Source organism: Nyctibius grandis, chromosome 7 (genome assembly GCF_013368605.1).
Source record: "Nyctibius grandis isolate bNycGra1 chromosome 7, bNycGra1.pri, whole genome shotgun sequence".
In the NCBI taxonomy this organism is placed as follows: Eukaryota; Metazoa; Chordata; class Aves; order Nyctibiiformes; family Nyctibiidae; genus Nyctibius; species Nyctibius grandis.
The window spans coordinates 47,812,127-47,829,454 of record NC_090664.1 but is presented as its reverse complement, the minus strand read 5'-3'; the positions used below and the strand labels follow the sequence as shown (position 1 = coordinate 47,829,454).

Here is a 17,328-nt window from a genome sequence, read left to right as displayed (position 1 = left end):
TTTAATCCCAAATTAGAGATCAGCCAATGCACTGTTAGCGTTTATGCCAAAGCAGAAGAGGAGAGAAACTTCTGCTATATTTGCACACAAGTCTCTACATGCAAGCTGCAACCCTGTCTCATGAAAATTTTTCCTGTGTCATTGTTCCTCGTGGCCCCTGTTCTCCTCACAACTAATTTCTATTCAAATACAGCTGTTCCTGTAAAAAGTCCAAGAAGCATCATACTACATTACTGTACACAAAATGTAGCTAACCAATAACAATATGCTGCAAAACAGTGGGAGGCAAAGCTCTGCCAGTTAATTCTCTGCTTTTACTAAGAAAGGTATGAGATCTTTAATGCTGCCAAGCTTGTATTCTCTTCCCCCAAAGGCCAGGACTAGTAAGCTTTCCGGAATACAAGTTCCAGGATGACATAAGGCAGATACACACTACGCTACGCTTGAACCTGTGGCAAATTAATCTACATCTTCTACACCAGTGCTATTCAACTACTTCACTATCCCATAGCAAGACTGTGCAATAGTCAGTCTTGCTTTATCTAGAGGAAGAATCACATTCGTTGCTGCTTAAATAAGGTGGCTTTCTCCTGGAATAACATCGTTCACTATGCTACCTTGTCTCCTCTGCATTCTTCACTCCCCTTAAAAAGCCTTCCCCTGCAAGGGCTCTGGCTACCTTCCCTGTGTGTGAAGTGTTTAGTACACCAACTTTTTAATTAGCTTGCTGTTCAGTACACAGGAAGTTTGCTCAAGTTTGTTCAAGGACACTTTAACCCTCTGCCAAAAAAAAACCACTAAAAAGCTTCTAACGCTGAGCATTGCTACCTTAGTTTCTTTTAGCCGCAAGCAAAGAGGCATTTACAGAGGGGAGAAAGAGGTTCCACACAGGACAACCTTAGTCTCCCAGTCATTACAGAAAACTATAATCATATTAGCTTTTGTAGGACAACAAAGGCAGACTAAAAGGGGCCAAGGTAATTCTGATGGGACTGTCACAATGGAGGAGAAGATGGAAGCAGCATTGCAGGATGCAGCAGATGTCCCATTATAGTATGTAAGGACTTACTGCTACCACACTAGCGCTAAGGCTTACCGATAGCCCCTTTAAGAAAATGTTTTAAAAATAAGCAATTTAAAAGTGAATTATTTTTTAATTAGCAAACGTAATTTTATTTTTTATTGCCAAAGAAGATGTTACTTTTGCACGGAAAAATATTTTGCTTTAAGAACGCGCCGAATAGGGTAATTCAGCATGTTAACCTAGAACTTATTTTCCTGCTAGAAGATCAAGATACTAAGTTACCCTTGTTTATCCGATTCCATTAAGTTTGTTCAGTACATATCAGAATCGCTTTTTCTGGTATTCACGTACATATTCTGAAGATCTAATTCCTAAAGGGGCTTTTAACCATTACTTAAAGAAGTCTACAGTAAAGATTTCTTTTAGTAATGGTTAATTATAATCTTTAGTAAAGAACTACCTCAAAAGCTAAAATGTTACGAAGAGAATCCCATTGCAATCTGAGACTAGGTGCAATTTTCAAATAATTAGTCTTGTACACCATGGCAAGAATTTTGAAGAACTGTTTTTCAAGAATCAGTATCTTAAGCTCCTCTTTTCAGGACACATACGCTTCCTACACCTCAAGATGTTGTAAGAAAATAATATCAAACAGTTGCATTCTTTTCAAAGTTGGTAATCAAGAGACTTACCAATGAAGGGTCAAGGTAGCTGTGCGCTGCTGACCAGGTCTGTGGGCCAATTAAGCTGTACAACGGAAACTGCTGATGGGGACTGTATACTGGAGGTAAGTAAAAGGATGTTGTGTAACGCTGCTGCGTGTAGAGGTTCATATCCAGAGGTCTATATCCATTCTTTGGCAAAAATGTGTTTATAGCTATTGCCTTTGCTTTTATCCTTGCCTGCAAAGGAGATAAGATTATTTATTACAGCAGCCTTTCAAATTAAATCAGGATGGTTCAAACTAGCAGCTCTCAAACTTTTACTGGTCACTTGTGAGTCACTGCTTTCTCCTTCAAGGAAGGTAGGAACAGCTGAATGCTTCCCTGCTGGCCTGATGCCGGGATGGATATAGCGCTGCCAGAAAGGAGGAAAAGGAGAAGTAAAATGGCACGTGCTACATTTCAAAACCCACCTCCAGGTCAAATGGCTGCTGAGATTGGACCACTTAAATTTATACTAGAAAACACAGTGAGCCCCACAAAAACCAGAACGTATACACACATGTGCCCCAAAAAACCTATAAAGCTATTTACCTTAATCGGTTTTCCTTGGAAAGTTTTCACTTCTTCTCTAAGGTATCTGTAAGCCTTTAAAAAAGTAATTATAAAATTTGTCAAATATAATTTAAACAAAGGAAACTTAAGTTTTGACAGGCTAAGCCTAACAATAATTCTTGAAGTGTCTGCTAATGTTAAGACTATAGAAAACCCTCATATGTCGGCAAGATTTAAGTTATCGTTGCAGAAGTGCTTCAGTAGCATTAAAACAAGATTTTAATTCTTACGATTGAAGCATTTCAATGAGTCATCCAAAATACCAATGTTCTTAGTACAAAAAAATACAGCTTTGGCCAGGAAGCCAGGATATGCGAACAAGATAAACCTCTTACAGTGTTATGTTTAATAGTACTGGTAACTGGATATTAGCTACAGGGAAGCGTTACTGTTTTTAGAAGGTTTGGGTATTTTTTTTTTTTTTTTTAAATTTTTGCACATTTGTAATACAGTTTATGAGCCGTCAATCCACCCTCTTCCCACACTTGTCTACTGTTATATTCTAAAATGCTTCAAGAATATAGTGTTACCTGTTGTGCATCGGCTTCCGATTCAAACGTGATGAACCAATTGTCATTATAGGCAAACTCACAGTTGATAAACTTAGGCAAATTATCTCCTTTGAAAAGTGCTTCAACCTCCTAAGGAGAGTGGTTTCAGTAAGAAGGGAGAGAAAAGGGTGGGAGAAAAATGGACAGACAGAAGAAAACATCAATTGAAAGTGCAGAACTCTGGAACTCCAGGTAAGAAAGATAAAAAGCACTTTCGGGCTTACAAAACAGCAGTGAACTTCAGAATACCTGCAGTAGTGCTAGCTCTCTCCAATCTCCCCACTAGCTAGCAGGAATTCAAACAAGCATTGTCTAAGGCCACACTGCAAGTAGAAGTTGCCGGCTCCCTTTAAATCAGAGGAGATAAGCTATCTAGGCCATAGAGACACACTTAAATTTGGCATCAAGTGCAGAAAAATATCTTTCTCCCCTGCTCCCAAAACCACGGAGCCACATGAAAACCTGTGCATACTGCACGGAATAGGAGAACCCCATCCTTTCAGCAGAAACCTGGAGATATACTTTAACTCAAGTGTCTACAGATTAATATATTTGAAACAGGGTTTACGTTACCTCAAAAACAATCAGCTAACTCCTACAGAAAAAACACACCTTGGACTTTATATTTGTTTTAATCCATTTGCATATTGTTTATTTTTGTCACAGAGTTGAGGCAAGCAGCATCAAAAAGCAATGCAACTTGGGAGGCCTCACAGTATTTTGGAACCTTGCTGCTTCAACAAAGCCTGACCACGCTATGGCAGAAAACGTATCCTATTACACCTGTCAGATTAAGTCTAGATTTTCCAGTCTGGCAAATTTAAACACATAATGTATAAAGCACTTCACTTCAGACCAGCTCTTTTGAAAATAAAGATTCCTCAGAATTTTGTTGTTAAGCATTTAAGAGTGACCACCCAGTGCTAATATATCCAACCTGAAAAACTGATGATAGCAAAAAAAAAAGCTATAATATTAAAAGCTAGGCAGTCTTTGAAAGCTTACATTTCATTTAGAAAGCTAAAAGCAGCTGGTATTTTTAACCTATGTACATAGCTTATTTAACTTCTTCCCTCCAATTACTTTTAGCATTTTGTTTCATGCTCCTGTTTACTAAAACCACTTACTACTTTATTATACTTTTTAATCTCAGTACTTTTTATTTTTGTATGAAGACTATCAAGAGCAGCAACTATTTCAGAATTTTCATTCTTCCTTGCAAAATTAAATAGAGGGGAAATTAAAATATCTCCCATCACCAACAATCTGTACCTTCTCCTCCTTTTTGAAAATTCAGATTGTTTAATCTACGTCCCAAACATTTTTTTCTAGTCTTTCCATTAGTCATAGTCCCAGCTACATCAGAGTTGCATTGAATATCTTTCAAAGAATCAAGTTCTCCACTCTCACACTCATTCCACAAGCCAGCAAAGATCCTTAGCAACTTGTTGACACCTCTACCCTCAGCATCATGGAAATGTTTGCGAAGCTTTAAGTACTTTACCCTAACAAGCTTCAAGGTGCAGCAGTGGCATTTTCCATTCCAAGACCTACTGGCTCTTATCTTCGTTTGCTATTTATCCAAGGAGCTGAGTGCTAAGTGCATACGGATAAGCCAGAGTCCAAGAAAATTACGGTATCTCTACTGAACATTGTCAGTTTTTCAGCCCTCTGCAGAGCTACAGGTTTTACCACAGTCTTCCTATGAGCGACACACTTCTATCAAATATACTTATTATCCAAACGCATGCAATAAACTAACACTTCGAAACATTGTTAGAAACTAACTAACAATGTAGTAAGAAATGTGATAAGCTTATTGAAATCTGGAAGAAACCTAACTTCCTAAGGGAAAAGCATTCTTTACTGAACAATTAAATACTTACTTCAATGGGGGTAGATTCAGGTACTTCACGTAAAATCACAATACAGCGATTCTGATTTGGCCTAACTTTTTCTCCCTTCTCATCCACTTGGACTAAAGGCAACGCTACGAGAGAAAAAATAAAAACCTATTTTAGCTGTCAGCAGTCATAATAGCTTTGCAGACCGAAGGATGCTGTGGACATAGTTTTGCAATGCAAAGCTTTTTCTGCTAAACTTCAAAAATATTTTTGACCATTAACAAACAAGCAGAAGATGACTGAGGATACTTTCAGATATATGAAACTGAGTAGACACATTCCTTAAAGTCTCCACACTCTTCCTACTCTTCCAGCCTAGAAAATCCCAATTCATTAGCTTTTTTTTCTATGGCACACACTGAGTCATGTTCTTTTTTGATTCTTACCTTAGTGGTAACGTCCAGGGGCCTCTTCTGAGAATTTATACTCACATTATTCTCACCTATACAGATCATTACTCAATACCTCAAATGTAAAGTAACTTTGATAAAACTGCAGTTCTATAATTGTGATGGTCTAAACTGGAAGCTGCTTGCTCTATTGAATGCTTTACAGAGAAAGAATGCCATTTTATTGCAATACATAAAAAAAAGGAAGAGAGAAAATCCAGATTAATACTCCTACAGCAATAACCAAAATGCTCTCTAGCACTGAGGGATTTTTACTTACATCTCAGCACTTCAACAATCAAATCCATGTCAGTACTGAGTTTCTTGACATGATCAAGGTTTGCTACTGTCATTATTGGCACATACTGATCACTGTCCATCTGTGATATAAGGTACATGTCACTGGCAAGATTTTCTCTGTTGGGATAGAAAAAAAAAAAATGGGCAAATGTCACATGTAACTTTTGCCAATAAACTTGAGAGAAAAACTCATCACATAGCAGAAGGCAGATTCCTACACTAAATTTTGTTTTCAGCATTTTCACCAACTCCCCAGTCCATTCACCTACCATATTTCACTTCCCAGAAAACATAAAAATGTCTTTTTTTCTTCATGCAACAGTATTGGCATCTTCCTGTTCAGGCAGCACACTACCTCCCCAAACACATAATGCTGTTAGAAGTTTATTACTTCAAATGACCACTGACTGTAACTGGTTATGCAGGAGTAGATAGATTAGGAACTGTTATAGTTATTAAGATGTGTTTAGGATGTTTTTATCTAGACACAAGCACTGCTTTGATGATCTTGCATCAGTCTATGCTAGAATGAGTATGATTCAGAGCCCTTAATTTATTTTTTTTTCTTTTTTAAATTGATCCTTAACTTAAAATATAAAGGTATCTACAGATGCATATACAAAAATCCTAATTTGTATAAAAGCAAATTTTAAAATTATTAGCTTAAACAAAGCTTACCAAATGGCTTAAGCTACTCAGTTTTAATTTGAAAAAAAAAAAAACCAGTAACAGTCAAAAATTCACCTGATCTGTAATTGCTTGTAACTACTCTTACTTCAAAACAATATATTTGCTAGTTTATGTTTTAGGCCCAGCAGTTCCGCATAAGCTTTAAGAGGTACATCAATACGATACGCTGAACTTGGTGCGTTACTTCCCTCAAATTCTCATCCTTGCCACTGAGTTTTAAGTGATAGCTATGAAATATATTAACACACATCCCTAGTTAGGTACTGGATCTTGTTAGTTATCCTCCAATTTGCTACATTTAGGTATATACATACCTAGATAAGCAGAATTCCAGTGTTTTTTTCAGTAATTCTCGTAAGTCTTCCTGACCTTCTGGCTGCAACTGTTCGTTTCCACCTAATAATTAAAATACTTAAGTTTAAATTTAGTTTTGCTATATTACATAACAGACATTTTAATCAAGCCATCATGTCTATTACTGGCTGTATAGCTAGTAAAAAATTTTCAAATTCAATAAGTGTTCATTGTGTATTAGTTCACCACCCACCAAAATCACACGGGAACACTTCTTGTTTAAGATGAAAAAGAAAAATCATATCTGACTTCACTTGTTAAAATTCTGTTCTCCAAATACATAAAAATTTGAAGCAGTTTTAGAAAAGCAGCTACAAACACATCTCAAAGGAAATACTGAACTGATTTAGGTCATGTACCTGTCTTCCAGTCTTAGCAAACTAACCAATTTCTAGCTGACTAAACCCTGACTAATGCAGCTGACTAATACAACAGTAAGTGAGCAATGTAATGGAGGCACTTTGTACTTCTGGCCTCACTCTAAATTCCCAACACACTAATTCGGAAAAGAGAGTTTCAAAAACTTAGTTATGAAATATCAGCAGATATCCAACCAACAACAGACGTGATCAATTAACGATCTCTTGGTTAAGAAGGAGAAATCAGGTTTTTTTCTTATACCAGTAAGTTTCAAAATTATCCAATGGAAAACACCAATTTCATGTTCATTTTAGTTTAGACCCAATATACTACAGTGGGTTGAGGGTAAACTAATTGTGTCAGTGGGAGAACTGTTTAAAGATCAGAAGTTTAGTGTGGCTTTTAGAGATTTACAAGACATTTAGTAACATGTTACATAAATGTAAATTAGTTTTTTTAAAAAGTATTTCACACCAACTATTACCCTCTATACCCTTCCCTTCTTCAGTAACTTTCATCCTTTTCTTCAGCTCTCCTTAACCTTTCTTCTTCCTAAAGCAACTTCTAATTTCCTCCCACCGTTTTGTCCTTCACGTGTTCTATTCTGATGTAGACAATGCCAACACCTGAGAAATACACATATCATGTACTAACCACTATTTCCCTTCCCCATCTCCTCTTTCTTCCTTGCCCAAAACCTAGCAAAGACCAAAGTTATATGTGTTTTTTAAAATAATAATTAAAAAAAAAGTAAAATCAGATTTCAGAGCTGTGACCACCTATGTTACTATTCATCAAGTGGAATGGACCCGACCTGCTGTTCAGCTGCTTTGCAACACTACTGGACCCTTGTTAAAAGTTAACTATTTTGGGCACGTAAGGGATATGCTGACAAGTTCTAACACTAAGCTGAGAAACACTGTTCCCCTCCAGATTGCTAGGCACCATCAATACAATTTTCTATTTGCGAGGTAGTTATTATCTAATATTCCCCAGTAGTATCCTTAAGTAGAAGGGTCAAAGTGAACTTTCAGTTTTCAATACAAGCGAGGATGATGCCACAACTGTGATTCCAGTTGTCTTGATCTCCAGCTATTATGGATGCTATACTGGCCATTTTAAATACATGTTATAAAATCAGCTAAGCACAATTAACAAGGAGCAGACCTCTCAGGAATCTCAAGAAGCACCCAGAACATTTTCCTCTCTTTGCCATCGCTCATCTCACTTCAAGTAGTATTTCTACATGCATCTTGCAGACCTTCTGTCCCTTTCAGTGAAATATAAGCATGGCTCAATCTCTATGCTAGTTTCCAGAACTTTCTTAAAACATGCCATCTGGTATAGACTACAGCTACTAACAGTTGCACTGAAAAAAAAGTCACGAGAGTTCATTAAAAAAGAATGCAAAGAAGTTAAGACTAAATTGTTGCTTATTTTAGCATTTTAAGTACAGGACCTGTCTTTCAACGCAACATTAGTAGTTGAGACAAAAATGGCATGTGAACTTCACCTCAGTACCTGACCCAACTAGAAACATGCAGCTTAGACAGGTAGATATCTAAATGTAAACGTCTACACTAGGGACTTGCATTCAGAATAACATTTCAGAAAACAATACTCAGTTATATCCACCACTTATGACGAATTCTGTGCAGTATCTCATAAGGCCTATACTCAAACAGGAGCAGACTGGTTTCCAAATATGTCTAAGCCTGACAACAAAAGAGACAGGATTTTCTGGGGTCTGTTTACAGAATGCATGTATTGAACAACAAATGTAGTATAGTTTTTTTGGAGTTTGTTGGTTTTTTTGGGTTTTGTTTTTTTTTTTTTAAAAAAATTTTTTAACTGATGCTCACTGTTCAACCCAAAATATGATTGATTTTTTTTTTTTTTTTTTAAACCAAGTCCAAGCAAATGTCAGCTTTCTCTTACCTGTCTGAGTGGTTTCATGCATAGACTCATACTCAGAATGATCAAGAGCCAAAGGGTTCATATCTGTCTGGTCTGACACCAAAACAGCTGGTGATGGCTCCTGCAGCTCTGTCAGCACCGCATTCTGATGCTTTTTGTTGCCATCACCATTGGCATCCAGTCCTGCAGCAGAGATGACAAACACACTCAAAAAGCATTCCTTCTAGTCGCAGTAATATTACAGTTAAAACTAAACCTGAAGTAAAGCTACTTCCATAGTTGCATTTATTTTTTTCAACAGGAAATTAAAACTGAGAAAGTTCTGCACTGAATTTTACCTTTTGCTCAAGCAACAGATAGAAATTCTTACTCATACCTTCTTTACAAGAATCTGGAGGTTGGTCAGGTATTTCTTCCCACGTTTTGCTCACGCTACCATCAGTGGCACCACTTGCTTCCAACTGTAACATATGATTTCCCCACACCTTTGCATTAGGATTTAACTCAGAAACCTTGGTTGACTCCTACAAAAAGAAATGTCTTTGATTATGCACTTTGTGGATACACAGCACGCATCTGTGTGTACGTATGTACGGTTTCAAATAACAGTATCAGATGTACAACTCAAGACTGTATTGTCAAGGTTTTTTCACATTCGAATATATTAACTGAATTGCCATCCCATAATCATTTCAGGTACAAAAACAACTGAACTGTGCAGCACAGAATTCATTTCCCTGATTAAGGATCACCAGAAAAGGCTAGCCAAGCAGAGCAAACTACAACAAACATTTCATTCTTCACCTTTGACAGACTAACTCAACCCATACTTGCCCTAGACTTCAGGCAATTCTCCAATATACATGTTAACGCAATGTTAATTATATTGTTATTGTATCTGTTGCTGCAAAATAACATTAAAAAGTTAAGAAAATACAAAAGCACAGGGTGTTTTTTTTTGACTTACATAAAAATGTAACAGTTTTAAGGAAGCATTATGGAAAATTCAAACCAATGAGATGTGCATGGCAACTTCTGTCATTACTTAAGAGAAAAAAACAGAGCACTAACAAAAAATTAGGTTAGTTTTCCCCTAGTCTGGACAAAAAGAATGAATTACCAGATCCAGTTAAATCATCTTTGGCCATTCTCCTTTAACCTGGATTGGACATGGACACATTTAATGGTCATACATGGTTATAAAATAACCGAAATATAAATATAATGGTTATATTTGTGCTTCAGAGAGATTGCTCTCTGCAGTGTCAACATCTACAATACTTTTTTGACGGTAGCGAGACAGTTTTCTCTTGTTTTGCTAATGTTTGAGTAAAATGTCTTAAGTTATTCCATACCCAGAATATCTTTGGTGTGTTTTAATATGATTATACTGGGAAGGAGTATGGCTCACAATAACACATAATAAAAAAGCTTATTAAAATTTGTTTTGTGAATTTAAGGATGCTAGGAACATTATAGCGATTAAGACAGGCACTTTAAAACTCCATGAAGCTTTAATTACTCTGAAACATGTGCACTCAGATAGTCATTATCATAGTGCACAGAAAACACATCCAGAAGGTAAAAAGATCTAAGGAATTTCAACTTAAACACATGTACTGAATGATATAGAAAAGACTTTTAAAAAATGGAAGTGTTCACCGTAACTACTTGAATCGTAAAGATTCAAAGGTGACAGCAAGTTCCATCAGTTTCCATTTTTAATACAAAAAGTTCCCCCAGGAGATAGCAAACTTAGCCTCTAGCACAATCCCCTGCCGACACTGCAACTGCTGGGCAGGCTCAGAGCAGCTGCTGTAACGCCATCGGTGTGGAGAACCACACCAAGTGCTGGCTCTGCTCCGCAGGGAAGGAAGAGGAGCAGCAGCTGCTGCAGGTCGGCTTTGTTTTCTCTTACCCCAGCTAGCCAAGACCCAGTCTAGCTCACTCCCCACGCTTCTCCTGCAGCCACTCCTCTCTACAGCACTTCAGAAGATCATCTCCAGAAGTCAGCAAAAGGTTTGCTAATTGCTACCAAGAAAGAGCTTTAAGATTTCAGGAAATCCACAAACATTTCTTCCTATATGAAGGTAGAGCACTATTAACAGTCCATAGCAAGTTTCCCTTCCACACACTGGAGTGTTCATCTCAAGTTCATCTAGAGTTGAGAATCTGCAATCAAGATACTTTGCCCAGCATTTAAACTTTCACACAAGGTAAACAGAACCAAAAAAAAAAATATCAATATTCAGCAACGTTTTGAACCACTACATTCTGTATAGCATTTGGTTTTGCAAAGGAAAGAGACTGGTCAGCTTCAGGACAAAATAACATATGATATATTTAACTATCTAATGAAACCACAGTTTGACTTGGCTTATTCCAATTCCTAGCTTCTGCTTTAAACTTTACCATCAAATCACTTCTGCAGAATACTTACAAATTTGTCTTTATCTTGCCATCCCCAAGTACCAACATTTCCTGGTGCTAGCAGCTGACACGGGTATCTTTCCACTGCATATGAAGCACCTGTTAAATCTTCAGGTTCCTTCTGGAAGTTTTCACTAACTAGACATAGTCTTTCATTCTTCTCTGTATTGTTAGAAATTGTATTCCATAAAAAGCCCATCAGATATTCACCATTACCAGCAGTAACGGTGTCAGAAAATAGCTGATTTGTCCACTCGGCATTGCCACTCTGAAGACTGATGAAACGTGACCATATTTCAACTTGGGGATTTTGTCTGTCCAGTTCATAGGAGTGCTCTTGGTCACCTGCTACATCTTCCATCAGGTCTAATACACTCCACTCACTGCCTGGCTGAAATCCTGTGGCACCAGGAGAGGCACTGTGTATTTCATAGGAAGGAGTAGCAGCATATTTGTCTACCTGCTTTGGGTCAACAAAAACTCCAAGCTCTTTGTTTGAGAAAATCTTGTGATCTGACTGCATCTGTTCCCAACTTGTGGTCAAGTCATTCACTTGAGTATTTAATATGTAACTGGTGTTTTTCAGTTCGGTAGTCTCAGCTTCTAACTGCTTTAAATTCCCTGTGGTAAAAGCTTCTAGATTCCCAGCTGACATACTAAAACCAGCGAGGTTCTCCTCCTTTGAGTGGATGCTGACACACTGTTTTACTTCACCGTCCTGAAGATTACATTCATTTACATCACACACACTTTTTTCACAAGCTTCTGGTCGTACTTCAGTATAAGGCCCAACCAAAACGTGGGTGTTCCCAGCCTCTGGCTCTGGACTGGCACAGTGACATAACTCAGATTCTTCCACTGGTTTATCATGCACATGACAATATGAATTTTGACACAATAAAGGTAAACAATTATGGGCTTTATCTAAGAGATTACTGGCCTCTTCCAGATTTTTAGTGTCATCTATCAATTTTACACTCTTGTACACACAATTGTCCAAAGCTACAGGTACAGCAGAGTTAGAGTAAGTACTCTGATCGTGAATCAAGCCTTTATTGCAATTTAAGATGTTTTTATCACAATCAACAATGTTAGCATCCAAATTCTGTTTTACATTTTCTGCCTTGTTATCGATTGTCTTGTTTAGGTGAACTTCAAATGTTGTCTGTTTTACAGATTCTATTACACCCCCAGCTATTTTGGCTGAATCAGTCCCTGTGTTGCACTGATTTTCCACTGTGTGGAAGGAACATCTATCCTGCTGCTCATCTTGTCTACAGTTCACATCCATTTTATTCATATCCACGTGTTCCACAGACGAGACACTCTTTTTGCTATCTGAATTGGAATATTTGCATACTTTACATTTATTCACTGGTGACTCTTGTGAAATCTGAGATTCTAGGCTGTTTTCCTTTAGGAACATTTCATCTGTACTTGTGTTATGTAGTTCATGAGATGTCAAAGTGGCATCACTTACCCATGATCGAGTTCTGCTCAAACTACCAGCATCTTCAAGCATGTCACCTGTTAGCTCAATGATACTCACAGAGACATCTTCCTCCATGCCACTGCAGTTTGCAGCTTCAGTTGACGTCTTGTTTTCAGTGCAACCCTTAATTTGAGTTTGAAAATCAGAACTTTCTTCCAAGTTTTCGTGCATTTCAGTCATAGTCAAAGCTTCACAGCCATGCAAAACTGTACCTGTGCGTTTCTCTCTATCTTTTAAGGATTCTTCCGCAACGCTGTGATGTTCGCTAGAGTCAGGTGCAAACGTTTGGCTCTCACCATACGTTCTTTGAAATGTTCTCTTTTCCACATCTGAGTTTACTTCGCTTTCTGGTTTTAGGAAGTAGCCTTCTTCAGCAAGTTTTTCTACATGGTGACTCACCAAAAAAGAATCATTGTCCACTTCATGTAACTCTAATGATAATTTAAAGTTACCCCTCTTGTTCCCTGCCACCTGTTCAGTATTTATTTCCCATATGACAGTTGAGGGATGCCTACTTAAACCAGATGGTACAATCTCAGACTCATGACTTCCCTCAGTTTGTCCTGAATTACATACTCCAGTGTTTAACAATACACTGGAAATACAATCACTGTGTTTCACTTTTTCTGAATTAGGGCTATATCGGTCCTCTTCAGCAGCATCCACAAATTTTACAGAATCATAACCTCTACGGAGTGATTCATTCCTACTGACAGCATTACCTAAGGCATATACCTCCTCTTGTCGATTCTCAGGGATGACCTCACTGTATACTTTCACTCTTAAGCCATCTGTTACTGTATTGTCAGTATTTAACCTATGCACCTGACACCTGTTAGCCAGTAAGTTATCATAAGAAGATTGGATGTCTATGCTACAATATTCCTTTGTTTCCTTTTTCTGCATGTTTGACCTATCCTCTTTTTTATACTCAAACACTTCTTTCTCTGAATTAAACTTAGCTTCCACTTGTGCCGATTGCTGCATTGGAAATTCCTCCCCAGCGTCTAGAGGTCGTGCCATGCTGTACATTCCTTCATCAGTAACAGCTGAGTTATCTAGGTCTGCCACAGTCTCTTCATGCATGGTAGCTGGCACCTCTTCATCCCCTTTCAGATCTTCAGCATCTACAACACAAATACTGTAAAACTCCCTATCTTTTGTATTTTGTCTGTCTACATCAAGATAGGAAAATGTTGGAGACATATCTCTATATGAACTTGAAACTTTTTGTAGGCTGTCACTCTTGCTGTCTTCAACGTTTACTACTCTTTCATTCTGCCTTGAATGGTCACATGTAACTGCATAATCCTCCTGAAAATTTCTATTTAAGGAAATTTCACCCTGTAAGCCTTTGTCTAGGATGTCTGGTACATGTGAAGTAGAAATATTATCAAACAAGCAATGCTCTTCTGCAGCTACATTTTCATTATTACTATTACTATTAACATTTTCATTTTTAATATTATTATTAATATTTTCTATATTATTCATGTGCTCACCATTACTATTAGATTTTTTAGGTGCTCTTTTTTTAATAATCCTATCTTTCTTTTCTTCGCTTTTCTGCAGATTTCTATATGTACCAGAGACCTTCAGGAGGTGACTAAAGGAATTAAAGAAGCTGAAAGGTCTGTCGTACGTTCTCCTAGAGCTCTCACGGGGAGTATTCTCCATGCTTTTGTATGACGGATATTTTGTTTTTCTATCCCAGAACCCAGATTTAGAATGTGACGCTGCACAATCATCGCTACAAACACGCTCAATGCCAACTATTGCAGCTGCCCCATTAACCGTCCTTCCCACTGTATGCAGATCCTGGCTTTCCACAGTTCCTAAAATTGAAGATAAAGTTTTACTTATCCTTGACTCTGGTGCTTCCTCTTCCACAGATTTTTGCAACAAGCTGGTTTTCTCCTCATTTGTGCTGTTATTCAATTCTTTACTGAAGCAGCAGCCCATGTTTAATAAGTAGTGCCAATGGAGTCTTCTCATTGCAAATCACCTTCCTCTATACACTAAACTGACTTTCTACTGCTACTGAGGAGACAAGCCAACACCCAGATGCCAAAAATAGCACACTGTTAAAATCATGCAGGGGTTCATATGTCACTGCCACTCAAAGTCCAAATCCCAGTTGCTGAGCAATGTTTCAGTATTTCATCGTATGCACTGCAATATTCAAGCCAAATAGTTCTCCTAATGAGATTACACTCTGTTTACAAGTATTACCAAGTCTTACGAACTTCCACTGTTTAATTTCCTGAAGAGTTTCCTTCATCCAAATCATTAAAATATTTAAATGACAGCTTTCACAATGCCCACATGTGCCAAAAAACTGCTTGCCTTCATATTTAATACAACTCCTGCTTTATAAACAAGGATAAATGTATTCTGGCTTCACATGTTCTAATCTGATCTGAAGACTAAACTAGTGGAAGCTATTAGATCAAACACATTTTGGATCATTTTCTCCTTCTCCTCCCTTCCCCCAGAGCTGAGCCTACACAGAGATTACTTCTTTAGGAAAAACAGGCTAAAGATAGATAAGACCTCATGTATTCCATTGAGCAGCCATTGTACGTTATCAGAAGCTAATTCTGTTCCAAGCCTTTTTTTTTAATTTGTTATCTGCATGAAAAAAAGAATACATAATCCCTCAGTGATTTACAGCACTGGAAGGGGCCTCAAGATCATCTAGTCATCTTGTGGTACTGTGACAGGATTAATTATACTTAACCTCCAAAAAATTTCTGTATTCTTTTACAAAAAAACTTGGACTGATTTAAAAGGTAGTTTGACTAAATGCTACTTCTTCCAAAATTTGTCCGCAGAGTAAGTTTTCTTTGTTGTAGGCAAAACAGACTTCTTTCTGGCCTTATGACAGCTAGAACATCTTTATACACATTTATTTACATACTGGAAGACTTCTGCTACTGTAAGTCCCTTTACTTGCTAAAAAAGTGGTTATGTTTCTTCAAAAATAAAAACCCAATAAAAAAATTGAAAATACCCAGCAATCTTTTCTTCTCTAAACAGAGTTGTTCTCATTTGCTTTATATAACCTTACATCACTCAGACCTCCTCTCAAATCCATTGCTATTATTTCAAATTTGGACCCCATCCTTCAGAGAGCTTCCTGACTGCACCACTACAGCACCACTCTGTTACTTAAAAGATACTGAAAACACAGACGAAAGTAAGACAAGACAGATCCTTAAACTCTATTTCAAATGTTCTTTCAGCTGTACGTTGAACTGAGTGCTATTTTTCAATTGGTTGTGCACCTTATGGCAAGTTTAATCAAGATGTATTTTAAACTAGAGTTTTAAGTTAGCCTGGCAACTTGCCTTCATTGTATCCATACAGCAGTACACAAGGGTACTAAGGCTAATTAAAGCAGTTGCCTTTCAACTAACTAGAAAGAAATCTATTTTAATTTCTACTGTAAACTGTACTTGCAGGGTAAAAGCTGCTCAACACACAGAGATCCATGCTCTAATGTTCCACTATTATTACTTTTTTTTTTTTTTTTTGGCATGATTGTGACTTATTTTACAGCTGCTTTCATGGCAAGTCACATAGCCTACATAAGGCTTCGGACATAATTCAGTATGTTGTCTATATGGTCCCCATCACTGCCACACTGCAGGATTTCTGCTTTGTTTCAAAAATTTCAAGTAAAAAAAAAAAAAAAAAATCCATCTTTACCAGAGAAGCCCATAAACACTTTTTCCCTTTCAATCTCCTTCGCCTACTTTACTTCTGACAGAAAATCTACTACTATCAACATAGAAGTAAATTAAGCATCAGTTCTTCTTTTACTCATTCATATCTATTTGGTAAACTAAATTCCCATCTGTTCAGAGTAATGAACTAAAAGAGAAGCAAGATTTTTTTTTTTCCCTGTTGTCACCTGGAGATTCAGAAAAAAATGATGCTGCACTGAACCACAGTAAGCAGAACCAGGATGGATTAAAATCAGGTAGAAGAGAATATTTAAAAAAACCCTCTTGCTGTTCACAGAAAAAAAAAATTCCCACAAATATAAAAAAAACCCCAAACTGTTCACAATCTTATGATAATAACTTGCAAGTACAAGGTAGTACTGAGCAAATGCAGAAGCACTCTAGAAATTCATACGTTTCACTTTAGTCTGCACTGCAGTCACCATGAAGCAGTCCTCCAGTAACAGTAGTAGGGTTCACATTTATCAGCATAAAACAGACTAGAGGTGAATCTCCCTTCCTTATACAGTGTGAAATGCTTCTATTCTCTTCTCTGAAGCTTTTGCAAGGTATTTGAATATTTGAGTAATTTCTTACCCTGCTTCTTTTTGTAAATACTCTGTGTAACACAAAGTGCAAAGCTGTAACAGCTGCCAGTGTAGCTTCTTCTCCCCAGACAAGTATTCTGCTCACAAGACAAATGAATTATAAAAAAAATAATGTGCTTTAGATTCTTAAACACAGGTTACCATATATTTAAATGCCATATAAATTTAAATGCCATAGGCAGACTCACATCTGTATATGTGAAAGAACCATATTGGCTAACTTTCAGTGGAAACCTCCTATTCACCACTAATCCTCTGACTGTAAAAAAGATCGCTGAATTGGCTAGGGAATACATCCCCCCCA

At 37.3% G+C, this 17,328-nt stretch overlaps 1 protein-coding gene across 7 annotated transcripts in view; it reads right to left on the bottom strand.

Annotated features, from left to right (window-relative positions):
- The window catches only part of LARP4B (La ribonucleoprotein 4B), a 59,794-nt gene that overhangs the window by 14,900 nt on the left and 27,566 nt on the right, over positions 1-17,328 (bottom strand). For 4 of the 7 annotated variants that reach the window (XM_068404515.1, XM_068404512.1, XM_068404514.1 and 1 more), the window contains exons 1-9: positions 11,207-12,894; positions 9,143-9,290; positions 8,788-8,949; positions 6,450-6,531; positions 5,426-5,562; positions 4,739-4,842; positions 2,832-2,942; positions 2,281-2,334; positions 1,717-1,926 (exon numbers count right to left, since the gene is read on the bottom strand). In XM_068404515.1, the coding sequence (XP_068260616.1) occupies positions 1,717-1,926; positions 2,281-2,334; positions 2,832-2,942; positions 4,739-4,842; positions 5,426-5,562; positions 6,450-6,531; positions 8,788-8,949; positions 9,143-9,290; positions 11,207-12,868 (2,670 nt within the window). In that variant the 5' untranslated portion in view covers positions 12,869-12,894. The other 3 variants (XM_068404516.1, XM_068404519.1, XM_068404518.1) reach the window with 3 other exon arrangements.